We start from the raw sequence: 16,755 nt of genomic DNA on the forward strand, positions 1-16,755 counted from the left end.
TACTGATATTTAGGTAATTGAAACTGAACTCTGAACTTTAAACGGGGTCGTACCTCTTTAAGAGGTCGTGTAAACATCTCCACAGTTTCCGGGTTACGTTGCATTCACGTCCTGTTGGCAAAATTGTAAGAAAACCACCTACTATTCCTACTTGGGAGTGCCCACCAAATAAAATACAAGCTACAAACAACTAGTGTAGGTGTTGTTTGTATGAAAAGAGCCACAGGTTGCTGCAACGACTGGAGAACTTTTCATCTTTAGGAATATATCTTTGTTGTCAAAGGGGGGGAAAATTCCTCCCCGACCCGGGTGCCCAAAATTACGATTTAACCGCCTGTCCTGAATGCAGCGTGCAGGGTCAACAAATATGGCTAACCGTTAGCTTCTGTTAGCCTGTTTGAGTCTTGTTCAGCTGCAGGAATCTGTGCGTATACCGTCCCCTGCTGTCTTTGGATAGTAATATAACAAACTGTAATGTTGCAATTAAGTCAAGGACATGTTTGTGTGCGCAAAGACAGTGGAGTGTTCAAATAATATGTACGTGTTAGCTAGCTAAATAACCACTGCTAGCTAGGTAGTATTGATGTGACTGAGTTTGTTTGTGTTTACTAATTGTCTTAAAGTTGTAGCTGTTGGATAGTTATCAATATGTCATTTTCTTTAAAAAGATATTTACATAATTGAACAGACGTGCTAAAACGTTCCCGTCCACTCTACTGGTAACATGAATATCTGATAAAAACGATGCTAACATTAAGCTAGTTTTCTGTTTAAAAAATAAAAGTATCACCACGACACCCTTCACTATATATTGTAATTTTAGGAGGAAGAATTGACAGCATGTGACCCCCCCCACTCATCCCCACAGGATGGCTTCATTCGGCTGGAAGAGGAAAGTCGGTGAGAAGGTGTCAAAGGCTGTGGTGCAACAGTTTGTGGCCGAGGCGGAGAAGACTGAGAGGAACAGACCAGGTCGTGATGAAGAGGAGGAGGAGGAGGTGGACTGGCTCCAAGCCATCAAACGACGGCGGGAGATCCTGCTGGAGGACTGCTCTGCAAAGAGCCAGAGGCTGAAGGATGAGGGAGCGCTGCTGGCTGAGGAGGGCAGGTGAGGGGGGGTGATCTGACAATCAAGTATCACACAGACTGTATTTACACAGCACTCTTCCGACGCAGACAATGTAGGAGGAAGTGTTTCACGTTTTTCACAAAGTATCGTTAGCTTTTAAATCTCTTAATGGACTGGCACCGCCTAACCTAGCTGGACTTCTTCAAGTTCACACTTCAGTTAGAGAGCTGAGGTCTGCTGCTCCTAGATCTGCCTAAAACTATGTGACTAGAGGTGATCAAGCCTTTGCAACAGCTTACCACCACTCCATATAACATCTGCCCCCCCCCCCCCCCTCACTTCAAATCATTGTTAAAGTCACATCTCTTCTCTTTGGCCTTCTTTTCCAGTTGAGAACAATATTATCCCAGCAGATTCTATTTTATTATCCTAAGTATTATGATATAATGGGTACTGCTGTTCTCTTATTATACCTTTTACTTTGTCAACCAAGTTGTTTTGAATGTGCTAAATAAATAAAGTACATTATAACACCTACTCAGTACATGCCCTCAAACAAGCACACATTCAAAGCAAGGGCTCATTAGGGCCTCAACAAATAGAAATCCTTCAGGATAAAGCAGAACTGTCAATCAGTGTCAAAACTGTGTTCGCATCATGCCAACGGCAGCTTAAAAATAAATGTATACAGTCATACATCTTCACTTACAGGGTGAGTTATGTAGTTTTGTTGAAAATTGCTTGCAGATATAAACAGAAACAATCATTATTGAGTCAGTAATGGACAGAGACAGATATTTTTTAAATTTATTCTTAATTATTAGAAAACTTCAGAGAGTACTTATAAATCTCGGGTATTGGATATTTGCTCAACTGTCACTTAAACAAAAACGACCAGTGCTTAGGAAACAAAGCTCTAGTCCACATTTAAATTTCCTTTTTTATGGCCAATCTTCATACTCGATTTCAGTGTTATGTCAAGCAGGATTACAACCTTGACCTTATTTTATTGTGTGATCTGAGAGGTTTAATATCTGGTGTATTTCTTGATGGGATAGCAGAGTCAGGATCTGACATATCTTTCCAAAGGTGTATTTATCTACACAGAAGTAACAAGGAGCTCAACTGCACCAATAAGGAGAAGAGCTGTTAGAAGTTCTCCAGAGGAGGGCGCCATTGTACAGAGCACACATGTATGTCTAACAGAATACTTCTGACATGCTTGCGAAAATAAACTCTCAAGAATTCCTATATTTCAACGACACAGTCAACTTAGAGCAATCCAACCTTGAGGTTTTCCCTCCATTGCTCTCTAGTTGATTTAATTTCTCTGAAAGTCTGTAATCATATGGCCTTGTATAGATTTCCATTTCAAAAGCCAAAAATCTTTTATCCTTCTCAGGATGAGATCAGTTAATAAAAAAACAAAAAAACACATTTTATACTTTGGTCATGGGAGAAGCTTCTCTTCAGGCTTGTCAATCTGTATTTACCATAACATTAACAACACATGGCGCAATTTAATAAAAGCTTTTCAAACAGAAAGCTTTTAAAAGGACATATTTTAATTGTAGTGAGCTGTGCTCCTACAGTCTATTCTATCACTTAAAGTAAACGCTTGGAGAGTTTATGTTATCCTGGTTAATGGTGACCAATACTTCGATTTTATCTGATGTTTATCTGCTTTTGAATTAAAACACATGTGGCATGCTTGCTTGTGCGTGACGTTTGTATATTGTTATAGGCACCATTGTTAGAAAACAGAACAGACATCCGTCAGGAGAGTATGTTACCTGATATTTCCTCCATGAAAATTGACCCTTTCAGCCAAACAACAATCACTTTGTGTAAACCCCTTAGTCCAGAAGATGTAAAGCCATTGGCCTCAGTTACTGCCCTGTAATTGTGTTTGTGAGGAGAAAGTGAATCTTGCAGGGGGAAATGATGCTGCTCCATAATGGCTGTTCAGAGGGTTGAGATGGTGTCTGGCAGGGGATGTCAGCCAGGAGGGTGTTTTTCTCCTCTGACAACATTGACCTCCGATGTCAGTGTGTCATTATCGACGTTAAATGTTTCTGAGGTAACTGAAGAGCTCATATAGAGCCTGTTTGTAAACTCTGTGATCGCCAGAGTCAAAAAGTGTGCAGATGCGTTCTGTGATGACTTTTTGTATTTGAAGGTCAACCAATATTGTTTTCTGTGAATTAATCAGGGTCACAAGTTTTGCCAGTTACAGTTTCCTGTACGCCCACGTTAAATAATGTTTTACCAACATTGGACAATGTTTAACAGGATGCGGCTGTTTGAATTTATAGCCTTACTTTCAGAGCCCAACAGATTTATCAGCCTTTATGAGTCTTTCTCAGACATAATGCCGTAACAGACTTTCATTCATTAACTGTTTTAAAGAAATGCAAATCAGACATAGCCATTGTCTGTCTGTGTAGTTTTAAATAAGGGAAACCAAAAACAAAATGCATTATTAAATGTGGACTGAATCTTCACTTGTTTTATAACTATAGTTAATAAAGTTACTTGTTGCCTGCTTTTGAAATGAGAGTTGAAAACAGAAAGAGTCTTTAGACTTAAGCACATTTGCAGCAAAGCCTCACAAAGACTCTGGCAAGGTTTAACAGGCGTTTGTGGGAAGCACAAAAGAGGATTGACAGTTCAATCAGACATCAGCATGAGCGCTTTTATAGAAAGCCAGTAAAACATGATCATTCTTTTGTAATTATTATCATCCTATTAAAAAGAGGTAAAAAATAGGTCATACACTTGTTGAGTTGCGCTTCACTTTATATCTTGGATGGCTAGTTTTGGGAGGTGTGGGAGGTGTTGTTAGGCAACAAGTCGTATCATCCACATACTGCACATATTTTACTGATTTGTCCGGCTTCCAGCTGCCATGCTGAGTCTGTTTTTTTTGGACCAAAATGAAACTAGCAAGATGAAATCTGGCATTAATAGTGCATTTCAAATGTTTAGCATTTTAAGATTTGTGGTTTAGATTAGCTTTTCACTTTATTGGTTTAATGTTGTTACACTTGGTTTATGAAACCATGTGTTGGGCATGTTTCCTTCTTTTGGACAGCACTGTGTGACGTGTGACAGAAATGTCCCTCCGATATCCCAGTTATTTTCTTATTTATTTACTCTGTCTTCAAACTCAACACGAGTGTTCGCTAACATCTTGCAAATATCTTGAATGGTATTTTTTTATTGAAACGTCCTTGATTTGTCTCCTCAAGTCTCTGTCCTGGCGGCTGACTTATGTACAGAGTTGTTTTAACTGTAGTGGAGCCATTTTTATCTTCCAGGGTTTCATGTGGTGTATTTCTTATTGCCTAATTTCCTCCTATTATTTGGCAGTGTCATTTACCTCATCTGTTCCTAAGATTTCCTCACCACGGTTCCATTTCCTCACTCTCTGATTGTTAAATAGCAGAACTATATGTTCAGTCTTTGTCTCGCGCTTGATCCGGGTGCTCATCATCTATCATCTGAATTTTGGAACTAGTCTCTGTTTATGCTCTCGTTGTCTGGTTTAATTACTTTCGATTTTTTATGTCGCTCCTCCTCCACCAGGCTATAAAAGATGTAGGATTTCACCTCATAATCTTTTCTGAATCTTTGTCTTGATCAGGACCAAGTGATTCTTAAGTTAATATTGACTTGAGGAGGAGGGACTGTTGGAGAGTGCAGGAACATACTCACAAGTCTATTCACTTTGTTAAACGGGGGAGGATCTATTTGTGAGAAACATAGAGAAGGTTAAAACCAGGTAAACGAATCAATGCGGAGCAGATTAGCGGACATTCAGTGGTGACGTCTGCTTGGAGTGAGGCTGCAAATGTTAAGACATGACAGATTGATGATGTTAACCTCAGTGTACCTGCGTGGGCTTATTTAACCTGCAGTGGCCTGTGTTGCCGATCACCCAATCAGGTGGAGAAGTGTTGTTGAGTGCATTTGCAATTTCACTCTTTCTTCTCTTTGTAACAAGCCAGTAGATAAAATGATTTTTTTGGGGGGGAAATCTTCATTTTAGTCAAAAGAGGAAGCAAAGTGTAGATCAACAGTGGCATGGAATTAGTGATGTAAACATCAAGTGAAATAATAGTCAAATGATCATAATAATATTCTTCTTCACGTACTGCCTTCTGTTGGTCTAGATCAGTGGTTCTCAAACTGGATGGTACAGAGCTACTGCAAGGATGGGGGCATGGATGACCAGGGAAAGAAATGTAGCATGGCACCAAGTTGCATTGATATGATTTATGTATAAAAAATAAACAAAAAAGGTTGGATGATGTGGTCATGAATCTTTTTACTAATAACTTCCCCTATTATTGTTAATGATTGACACAAAATTGTGGGGTCAGGGGTCTAAAACATTTTTGCGACCTCTGAAGAGGCCTATGCCAGAAACAGGTTTGAGAACCACTTGATTGGATAAAGTTACAGATCAGTGGTTTCACTTAATCATTACAGAAACCTGTGTCTGTATAGTTCAAGGCTCAATTAATTCCAAAATCAAAAATGTAACTTCTTCCCAATGTAAAACAGTCAAATTAAGAAATGAACATATTCTTGTTTGCCATGCTGTCGCATAGGTATGCCAGCAATTAAACCTTGTGTAACATAGTACATTATGCTTTATTATAAATGACAAACACTATATTCTTCATTCTACTCTGTGTCACACAGTGGGTTGGACTTGCCTACACTCTTGCCATCCCAAGTTATTCATTTATAAAACGACTGTTGAAGGTTCCAAACTACCTCACGTCTTTTCTCCCAGTTAAATCTAATATCAACAGAATGTGATCCAGCAGCTACTTTACCTCAGATACCCCTGTACGCACGCACGTTGGCAGATATGCTTTCGGGTACGATGCACCATCTTAATGGAATGAACTGTAACATGTCCTCAAACTAACTGTTTTTCTTAATCCCTTGTTTCTTAGTTGCATGCGCCGTGTTTTTGTTCTGTCTTTGTTTTGTTGATTGTGTTGTTGCGATTGGTTTGCGTTACCAGGTCTCTTTCGGAAAACTAGATTTTAATCACAGTGAGACTGTCCGACTAAATAAAGAGTAAATAAGAATGAAACAACATATGACTCAGATATGTTACATAAACGTTTGGTAGCCTCTGCTTTTGAGATGTCGTATGTAAGAATGGAAAAACATCATCAGGACGGCTTTCCAGTCATAGGAGTGATGTCTCTTTAATAAGCCACAACAAAATAAACAGGGAAAACCTCTTCATGTTATACACTGAGCAAACATGTTGGGCCATGTAGGGCTACATCAAATCTCAGGGTGGAGACAATATAAGTGGGTTCCCTGCTTCCCTGTGCAGGGTGTTGATTGCTCCGGGTAACTTAAACTGTAGCCAACAAACAATTATGTACTAAATATAATTCATGTGTCTAGCTTTTTAGAAGTGCATTAAATTTCCTCTCTTTTCCAGTCTATCTGGAGCAGCCAGATTAGGTTTTTCTTTTTGTTTAATCAGTCCCTCGGTCTTCTGAGTTGGATTTGAATTATGTGTTGTTGTTTTTTTAACCCTGTGTATTTTCTTCAGGCACTGGGAGGCCATTAAGAAGTGGGACGAGGCCATTCAGCTAACCCCAGACAACCCACTACTGTATGAGATGAAGTCTCAGGTATAATATACATCTATATTTTATTGTTCACTCAAGCTTTCACACCATTAGTATAATTTCTGCCATTCATGTAGTTTAAAGCTAGGGTTGGTAATTCTTGAGAAGCTACCAAGCAGACTACAAAAAGGGATACATCCCACAATCTCCCATCAGCCCTCTGGTCAAACCTACGTACTTGGTAACTTCTGGGTATCGTCTCTGCTTTGGCTGTGTATGTTTCTCTGTCTGAAGGGTGCAATGCAGGTCGTTTACTGACATGTACACCAGCCAATGGTGTTGTGTTTATTACAGTCCTGCGAGGGCCATCTGCTTTTTATTCTCTATATTTCTTTTATGACAACTTTTGATGGCTATCGAGACGTGAAGAGGATTTCAACAAGTACAATAAAGACGGCTGATAGGTCATTATTTTAGTTTGTCTGTTTTAAAGGTGTATTTTTATGGTACTTGAATAAGATACTGGGTGATAGCCCCACTTAAGCACTTGCATCTGTTTTTCATTATTCTACTTTTGGAAGAAATATCCAAAGAATGTTGTCAGGCGTCGCGTTTTACTCAACATAAACCCCAAAACACCCTAATATAAATTTTACTGTAATATATGACAAAGACAATTTAAAATCTTTAAATATTTGTTTTTATTTCACAATACTTGCCTGAAAAAGGTACAATGAATCGATTATTAAAAAAAGTGTTCTAGGTCAACAAACATTTCAACTTTACAGAAAAAAATGATGTCACTGTTTGTATAATATCCTCAGACTCCAAAGGGTTTAAAAAAATACGTAAAAATGTAAACCTATACTTAAAGCAGTCAGTCTTTAGGTAATGTGGTTCAAATGGTCGATGACCTCATGGCTGATTTAACACTGTGTTTTTTGGTACAATGCAAGTGTGTCTAAAACCTGATGCAGTCCAACAGCTGCCTCCAGAGTTCGGGGGAAGTTGCTTTACATCTGGCCGGAGAAATACTGTATATCTGAATGGGGGGGTTGTGTTCAGGATATACCAAGAATATCACAGCCCACAGTTCTGTGTATGTATGTCTACTGTGTGTTTGCGATTATTTATCAGGCATCATGGCCGCATATATAGTCCCTCTTTCATGTTGGTATGCTTTTAAGTCAGATAAGTGGTATCAGCATTGAGAGGACACAGCGGAACGTCTGCAGCATGTTTCCAACAGATTTAATGTTTTAGAGATTTAGCTCAATATTCTTTTTCTTTTCCCTTTGGTTCTTTCACTGCGAGTTGATGGATTCTGTTTGTCTCATTGTTCCTCGGCTGCCACTTCTCCTTGTCTTCTAGCATGCAGTAGACATGTTTGAGAAAACAGTCCTTTTATCCGTGAGAAGAGCGGAGAAGCCAGAGAAGTTAGTGAGAAGAACAGAGCTCGTTCCATTACTCCTTTATCCGTTTAGTACAACTAACACAATAACATAGCTGCTTGTAGCCATCAGCATTTACATCACATGATGAGTATTGTATGCCTAATATAATAGTATCCAGTGTAGGATATTTGAGAAGGAAATCATTAGAGGACCAGGCCTGGAGAACACCACCACAAACGTTTTTTTTATTTTTTTAGCTCCATGCCTAAGTTGAAATATGACATACACACAGACATCTGTTTTTACTAAGTTTCAGCTGTGACTTCAACACATCTAAGCTATTATTGTCCATTATCAGTCTTGATGTTATTTTCAATCATTAGGCTGAAAATAGGCTTGACCTCATCGTTTTCCCATCACTTGCCCCGATGACGAGGGTGGTCACGCTGACGCTGGCCGTTCACTTCCCCCTCATCACTTTCCCCCCAATATAAGTCAATCAGCTTTTGTCTGTCCGTCTGTTTTGTCAGTCGCAGCAGACTGGAGTGAGCTCTGGAGGAAATCTGCCCCCATTTGTGAAACTGTCACCACATCCGTCTGCCTATGTGAATGATGTCAACATGAAGGAGCTCTCTCTGAGAGTGAGAAGGGATTCTGTTGGTCATTCAAAGGTTGCAGATTCGTTAGAAAGTCGTAAATTCCAGAGGTCAAATCAGTCCTGGAGGTTTTACTTATCTGGGCTTTTCTGATGATTGTTATCTCCCTTCGAAAAGAAGAAAAAGATAGGGGTTTCATCCTTCATGTGTATAAATAGCTTTCGATCTTATGGGGTTTTGCTTTCGAGTGTTGAGGCAGAGACCTTTGCTCTATTAGATGCTATTTGCTGGACATGCACAGATATTTAAGCAACGATAAAGCTGCGACCAAGATGCCAGACCCGGTTTGGGTGCAGCGTACCCCTGTGAATTTTATTTATCAGACTGTGCTCTTAATTTTTTTAATCTTGATTTCTTGAAGTGTTTTTGGGTTTGGCACTGGTCACATTCCCTTTTATTTCTGTGGTTTCTTTGGTCCAAAGTGTCCAGGTTTCTCTGATTATAAATGTAATAGACTTTCACTCCAGAAGGGAGCTGCTCCGTCAAAGTATACTACTGTTGCAAAAACTTGAAACTAACACATTTGTTATCTTCTGGCTGCAATACAGAGTTTTCCAGGCACTTATATTACAGCCGCAGCCTCAGAATTCTGCACTGTACTGGACAATAAAAAGAAAAACTCCAGCGCTACAAATAATCAACAATAACAGTCTAAAAAAAAAAATATCAGCAAAGCAAAATTACCCCTACAAATTATAGCATCTGAATAAAAAGATTATTCATAAGGATGAAAAGGTTTATAAGTGAGCATAGATCAGTGAACAAGTAAATAACAGAATCATCTTGTGATCCTGACTTTGCAATGACTCAGTCAGCCTGCAGGGATGCAACCAAGCTATTTACATAATAGATTAAATAAGTAATGATTTCTGAGTCAACAATTTGTCTTTGTATAATTCAAGAGTAATGTCAAAAATGTGTTGTTCAGGGTTTCAACTAACACTTAATTTCCATATTTGGTATTTTTCCAAGTATTTTCTCAACTAATCAGTGATTGAACAGTAAAGTTAAGTTATGGATATCTTGTTTTGGATTAAACAATTCATCAAATCATAATCAAAAGAGGTATTATATTGGCCTTGTTTAAAAAAAATATATAATATTATAATATATATAAAATGACCTGATCCTGTTGTTTTATTCAGTACTTTTTACCATTTCTAATGCGTACTGGATTATTTTATATCCTGTTCAAGAGCTGTAGTTCTTGGTCGTAGGCTTTCGTACATTCCTTCTGTCAGTTAGATGCACTGCACACTCGTATGTAGATGGTTGGATGTACTGTATGTTTGTTTTTTGCTTTGGCAAACATAAATGTCTTTGTATTCATCCTTTGAAGGGAAGTCTAAGGTCAGTTGCAGACTGATACTGTAGGTCAGTCTGCAACTTCCTCTTTTTTTTTACAACCTTCTGTTGAGCAACTGTAACGGACCAATTTTTTCCAACGAACAATGATTCAGTATTTACATAACCGTAATGTGGAGGTTTAAACATTGCTCCTCCAGTCGAAGAATAGTAGTTATGTAACATAATTGTGTTCTTTATTTTGCAAGGACAGTTTTAACAAAGGGGATCACATTGTTGTTTTGGTAACGTTACTCCATGCTCACCACAGCTCACCATAGAGTCTGTATCCATGTTTGTGTCTCCACAGGTACTGACCACTCTGCAGGAAGTGTTCCCAGCAGTGAAGGCTGCAGAGATGGCCGTCAAGTTCCGCCCACTGTGGTGGGAGGGCTGGCAGACCCTGGGCCGTGCCCAGCTCAACCTGGGTGAGGTGGACCTGGTGAGTAATGCTCACCGAACATATTGGTTCTCAGATATCGGGTTCAAATCATATCCCCAGCTTTATGGAGGGCTGAGGCTGTTTTCACTGTAGTGAAGTACAGTGTTAGGCTGTAGTCAAAAAGGCGCCACTTTGCTTAAGCTAACACATCAAAAGTTAGGCTGGCACATATAGTCTGTACCAACATTCACCCTGTCATGTTGCTAATGATTGATGGCGTCTTGCTCAATCCGTCATTAGTGTCCTTCAATGGAATGTTCACATTCGAATGTTGGATTCTGCAATAAACCACCTGTTTTTCTAGCTGTCTATAAATCAGTTGTGTCTTTGTTTTTGAGGAGCCGTTAAGATATGTCAGTCTGTTTACTACTTCCCTGCGAACTCCCGGCCTGTGAGGTGAAGTGCCTGTTCCAAAGCACACCCAGGTGCCCGGGGCTGGGACAATTGCTTAAATTGCCCCAGAACATGCCGGGACGTGTGGGTTTTGTACGAAACACTTTGGATCCCAGTCCCACTGTTCACACATTCGGAGCCAAGCGAGCAAGACTAAACTGACGAAAGCTTTCATCTCGTGGCACCGGGTGTCGCTGCTACATGTCCGGGAGCGATAGACCTGTCCTACAGCACCAAGGACAATAGGAAGTGTTGAAAGTTACTTAAGCCTAAAACTAACACAAATATAGACACACCTCCTTGTGTAACGAAGCCATTGAAAAGGAAGGGGGGGACGGGGGACGCACATCTATTTTTAGCCAGGCTTGTTCAGTCCAGTTTCAGAGTTTTGTGTGCATCAACATGTTTTAGTAGGGCCTGTTATCTCAATTGTGATTCCTCATGTTCTCTTTTTAAGTGTCTTCTTTTAAAATTTCTACTCCCGTCCGCCTCGCTCGGAGAAACTGGAAAACACCCAAAGAAAACAAAGTGGTAGCTTCTGATTTGTTTTTTTTGTCACCTCTCTTTCTGTGAGAACAATATTGGAAACTGACATTGACAGCTGTGTTCCCATCTATCTTCTTCTCATTAACGTTACAACCTTTTTCTTCCCTGAAGCTAGTTATCAGCCCGCAGCGGCACTTTGTCCTTTGAAGGATTACGTTCTTTCCAAAATAAACCCTCGATAACACTCGGGTCTGTTCAAGATTAAACTTGATGGTGTTGCTTTGGGAACGGACACCTCCATTTGACAGAGATCCGTAACGTTTCATGTGTCAAAGACTTTTTTTTCAGTTTAACTTGACTGTGCAGATTATTTATGTCGCAGGTGGGGACATGAAGTTGTAAGCAATGTTGCTTAAAGTGAGACTCCCTTTAGGTGGTGAATGAGAAGTCTGTTGCGAAAGCACCAGACTAATGCAATTTTGCTCCTATTTCTAAAGAAGGTAAATTGAATAGAAAATAGAACAAAATGTTTATTGAAGAGGATATTTTGGCTGTGTAGTCACATGTCCCTGTTTTGTTAAAAAACATTGTTTAGAGCCAGACAGAAAAGATCGTTGATTCCATTGTTGAGTCACGCCTCCTAGCCAGGATTTTAACCACACGTTTGCCACAGAGCTTTGTTCTAGAGCTGTCACTTGACTGGATTTTCATAACGGGTGTGGCTCTTTGTGTCCCTGAGGAAAGGTGCAACTGAAAAGCGGACCTCTCCTCAGGAAGATATATCTCCTCATTTGTCGTTCTTAACTTAAACTCTTTAAGATTTAAAAAGTTTTAGTAAGTAATACGGAGGTTGTGGGTTCTCCAATTTTCCATTTCACCCTTGAGGGATATAATATATATAATATAATACCAACTGTAAAAGTTGTTGTTTTCTTTACCATAGAATTAGCATTTTATATTTAAATAAAAACTGAACTTTATATTTACTTCGAGAGCAGGTCCTCTACGGACACCAACCTGTTTTGGCTACAGGTTGTCTTTCCTGTTTGGAAGGGGAGGGTAAGGTGAGGTGAGGGGTGTTCAGCTGCAACATGCAACTTCACCTCTTGATTTCACTAAACTCTACACACTGAACCTGTTTTTCTGAAGGGATTACATGTTCCAACCCAATCTTGCCAAAAATAAAGTTCATCCAGGCCTGTTAAAAATTGTCCTTAAATCATGTTAATCATTCCACCAGAGCCAGTTCTGTCAGCAAAATGTACAAGCAGCTAGACGAGCATTTCCAATTCTTTGAGATATATTTTTGTCTGTGACCTTCCCAGCAGAAGAGTTCAGTTCTCTTCAGTGTATGAGAGCCACAGACATCCTCAGTGCGATCGAAAAGATCAGTTCAGAATCTAAGTGTCATAAATACAAGAAAGGGCCAGGGACACACTGTCCTTAAAGTATTAAATCAAACCTGGAAAGGTTATTAGACAATACCGACGAGTAAAGCAGTTTCCCCTTCGCTACTTTTTGAATAAATGAGGAATCACTAAGGGCTCTGATGTACTGAATATAAAATTATACAATTTGAACCGACTCTAATGACGATGGAGCAAAGTTTACTTTATTGGCTTCAATTACCATTTTACACAAACCGCACGTTACAAAACTATTTTTCAGCTCGTCGGTTTTTGAAACTGCTCGACTGGTTACAGACGCCTGTCAGAACTGGTCCATGAGCTCGTCACTCACATCAAATAGAGTGCAAGAGGGAATTTATCTCCAGAAAAATCGCCACAGCGTAAGGTTGATATCAGGTCCCGTAAATACTGGGAAACCATTTTTATTTCTGTTCAGTTAGATAATCATCAAATTCAATTTGATTTCAAAGTGCAAAGTCAGCACAGAAATATTGACGACTCCTTAATGACTCGATAAATCCGCCTCCAAAACCGCACAAGGAAGACTATGGCCTCGATTGTTGACACCGCGATGAAACAAGCCACCTGCTTATTCAGCTGCACCGATGCCAGTGGCTTTACTGTTCAATCTGTGAGAATTACGATGAACCCGCAAACCGGCCTGAAAGAGCTCTAACTATTCAATTTGTGGGAGACAATAAACTTCTCTTTACTGACAGATTAACTGCTCCCGTTTTATCACCACCTCTCCCATCTCACCTCATGCTTGATTCCTTTGCTGATTGCGGCACTGTTCCTGCAGGCGGTGAGGTCTTTCCAGGTTGCCATCCACCTGTGCCCCTCGGAGAGCACCTTGTGGCAAGAAGACCTGGCCTGGGCCTGGAGATTACAGAAGCAAAACGTCGCGACTGAGGAGAAGATGCGGCGAGAGGAGGAGACCAAAAATCAGATCCTTAATGCCCCGGAGCTCCAGCAGGACTATGATTTTGAGTCCGATGAGGTGCTGGCCGCTTGCGTGGCCGTTGCCGAGCGACAGACGCGTTATGAGGAGATGAAGAAGAACGCGGTGGTGGTGGACTCTGAGGGGAATATTAAAAACGTAGTCACTGGAGAAGGGGCATCAGAGGACGCGGCCACGCCATCAAACGAACAGTTTGTCAAAGCAAGAGGACTTTAATCTGATCCTGGTGGGAATCCATCGTCCTAGTTCAAGTTTTTTTTAGTTTTTTTATTTTAGCACTGAATTGGAATATTCCTTAAACTGCTGTGGGTGTGTGAGGCTGGAACAAAGCAAAGGCAACATGAGAACTCCCAAATTCTGGTGAGAGGGTGATGCAATAATTAATTGACAACTGTGCTCTCCTGTTTTACATTTTCCACGTTGTTTGGGTTCAGTATGCATGTCAAAGTTTTTACATGCCTACACAAAGATTAAAGATATTTTTAGCATCCATCCATCACTTAACAACAGGCCACGACTCACATGTTGCAAAGATGCATCTTGAAACAGACTTGAACATCTGTTTCTTCTCAATTTATTATAAAATAAACAGTGTTTCTCCCGAGTAGCACAATAGCTGCTAATGTTCCCTGTGGTTACTCTAGAATCTACTTTACGATGCAGAAAATATCGGATGTCTCTGTTGCTTTTTCAGAAAATAAAAGCAGGATTTCAAAGAGCGCTTCGTTGAAATTGGCAGCCTTCTCATTTCACTGTTGAAAATTGAAAATTCCGAAAATGTCTGGATGAAGGCCTTTTTCAAACAAGCTGCATCTATTGTTTTTAAGTGTTTGTTAAGCAGTGTGTTCCTTAAAAGAAGCATCTAGATTATTGTTAAATTGTCAGTGAGTGAATAAATAATCAAACGTGTCATATTTGGCCTTTCTTCATGCGTCTTTCTTTGAGTGTATATTGTTAATCTTGTTCTTCACTGTTTTTTGAAGGTTTTCCAAAGTTGAAAACCACAACTGTATGTAAAGGTTGGGTAGTCCTGTAAACGCCAGCTGTTTCGTGGCGCCGGAGGAAAAGTCAAAGAAGACAATCTGTGTCTGCAGAAGATTTCATGACAGTACATCCAATATCCTCCCTGGAACCGTGTAGATAGCAAATAAGACTTTCCCAACGGCAGCATTCAAGGGAAAATGAAAGTCACTGCGACATTCCTTGTCGCACATCAGAGGAAATCCAAGTACCAAATGCAACGCTTCAAGCCAAAAACAAATACATGCATGATATAAAGTATATGCATGTGTTATGCACGTTGCACAACTATTCAATTAACAGCCAAATTCAACTGAAGGGGTATTTGTTGTGTCTTTGGAACGACAAGAACTGGATGTCCTAGTAACTCAGCTGGAGAGCTCACACTGCAGCGTCCTGGGTTTGAGTCCTTTGCTGCATCATCGGCTCGCCCTCTGATGTCACTGTTGGTTTCTATCAAAGGGTCATTAAGTCCCAAGAAGACACAGGGCCAAAAACTGGAACTGAACATTCACTATCTATATTTCTCTGGATAGTTTGAACAAGGGTTGGTAATCCTGGAAAAGTTAGCAAGAGCTGAAGACTGTGAGAGCACAGGCAGGGTTCAAGCAGGCCGGTTGTTCAACAGCAGACAGGAACGCCAAACAATTCTTAATTTCGATCCAAGAATGGTCGTGCTTATTAAAAACCCTTTTTCGGGCCACAGACCACTTTATTTATTGATGGTAATCAGAACTTGAGGGGATTTCAATAGGGTTTGAGAAACCAAAGACCAACAACAATCCCGCCTTTAACACCACCGCAGATCAGCAGTGGTTTGGTTTTCTTTCAGCTGAGTCTTCTGTTGGCAGTTGAGCAGGTGACTCGGAAACGTAAATTGTTATCAAGTAAATTGGACTCGACTGACAAAAAGTGCCGCTGCTCATTTATTTATGTTTTAAAGTTTAAATGTCACAGACAAAAAAGAACAAATCTCTACAAATGTTTCTAAATGAAAAACAAATATCAGACAAAAAAAAAACATAATAACATTTAAACGCACCCTTGTCTGTGACACACCTAAATCATTCCCGGAGCGGTTGTTGTTTTTGGAAGTTGCATAATACGATAAATGGGAGGCTTCTGTGTGTGATCACGCTGTGCCAAGGGAATTTAGCTTAAATACACATGTTTCGAGATGTTTCCAACTACTAGTCAGTCAATCACATCTATGGACACTGAAATGATTATGACTCCCTCAACTGTTTTTACTCATCCGTACCTTACAGCTGCTTCTGTGTGACATTTGTATTTTTGTTTCTATTGTTAGCTTCGTACCTTCCCTGTCTGACAATATCTGGAATGTCTTCTGTCCTGGCTTGTCGGAATTCTTCTATGGAGTCATTCAATGTTTTTAACTGACGCCATTCAAATATCTCATCAGCTTATGGATGGTCATGAAATCTGGTGAAGACGTTGATGTTTCCCAGAGAAACAGACTTTGGTAAATCAGCTGACGTTTCCTCCAGCATGAGGTTGACATTCTTACCTCCGCCAAGGGTCTTTTTTTCATCTGCATTTTTTTGTTTGCAGGATTACGCAAAAACTACTCAACTTCCATCAAAGTTGTGGAGGGTTGGAGCATAACCCAAGAAAGAATGCATTCAATTTAGTTGCGGATCCGAATCCAGGAATACAGCATTTCTCTTTTCACTTTCTTTCAAATTTAATTTTTTCACATTCAGTGCCAACCTGTTTTTCACTGAAATATATTGAGTTGTTAGTATAGGTTCCATGAACATTAGTACAGAATGGGGGTGTTTTAATGACATTTTATCCAAATGCACATCCCCCCTAAAGTTAACCTTGGTCCTGACAATTTAATATGAATAATATCCTTGTTGCTGTGCCACGAGGCCTCCGCTTCAACACGGGCTTTCAGTGCCATGTTTATATAAGTGGCACCTTCAATTGTTTTGACAAGCGATTTGTT

The 16,755-nt window shown here is 39.9% G+C and overlaps 1 protein-coding gene across 1 annotated transcript; it reads left to right on the forward strand.

Annotated features, from left to right (window-relative positions):
* The first annotated feature begins 356 nt into the window (after positions 1-356).
* Positions 357-14,680, forward strand: ttc33 (tetratricopeptide repeat domain 33). Its single transcript, XM_061071460.1, has 5 exons — positions 357-424; positions 869-1,108; positions 6,660-6,741; positions 10,383-10,514; positions 13,605-14,680. Exons 2-5 carry the CDS (start codon positions 870-872, stop codon positions 13,977-13,979), a joined length of 828 nt encoding a protein of 275 aa, XP_060927443.1. The 5' UTR covers positions 357-424; position 869; the 3' UTR covers positions 13,980-14,680.
* Positions 14,681-16,755: the final 2,075 nt, after the last annotated feature.

Source organism: Limanda limanda, chromosome 1, assembly GCF_963576545.1.
Source record: "Limanda limanda chromosome 1, fLimLim1.1, whole genome shotgun sequence".
NCBI lineage: Eukaryota > Metazoa > Chordata > Actinopteri > Pleuronectiformes > Pleuronectidae > Limanda > Limanda limanda.

What these genes read in the sequence shown, in the direction of transcription:
- ttc33 (XM_061071460.1), top strand. Translation starts at nt 870, where the DNA reads ATGGCTTCATTCGGCTGGAAGAGGAAAGTCGGTGAGAAGGTGTCAAAG. An exon ending in TGTATGAGATGAAGTCTCAG is followed by an intron (nt 6,742 to 10,382) that starts GTATAATATACA and finishes GTGTCTCCACAG; the next exon opens with GTACTGACCACTCTGCAGGA. An exon ending in ACCTGGGTGAGGTGGACCTG is followed by an intron (nt 10,515 to 13,604) that starts GTGAGTAATGCT and finishes CTGTTCCTGCAG; the next exon opens with GCGGTGAGGTCTTTCCAGGT.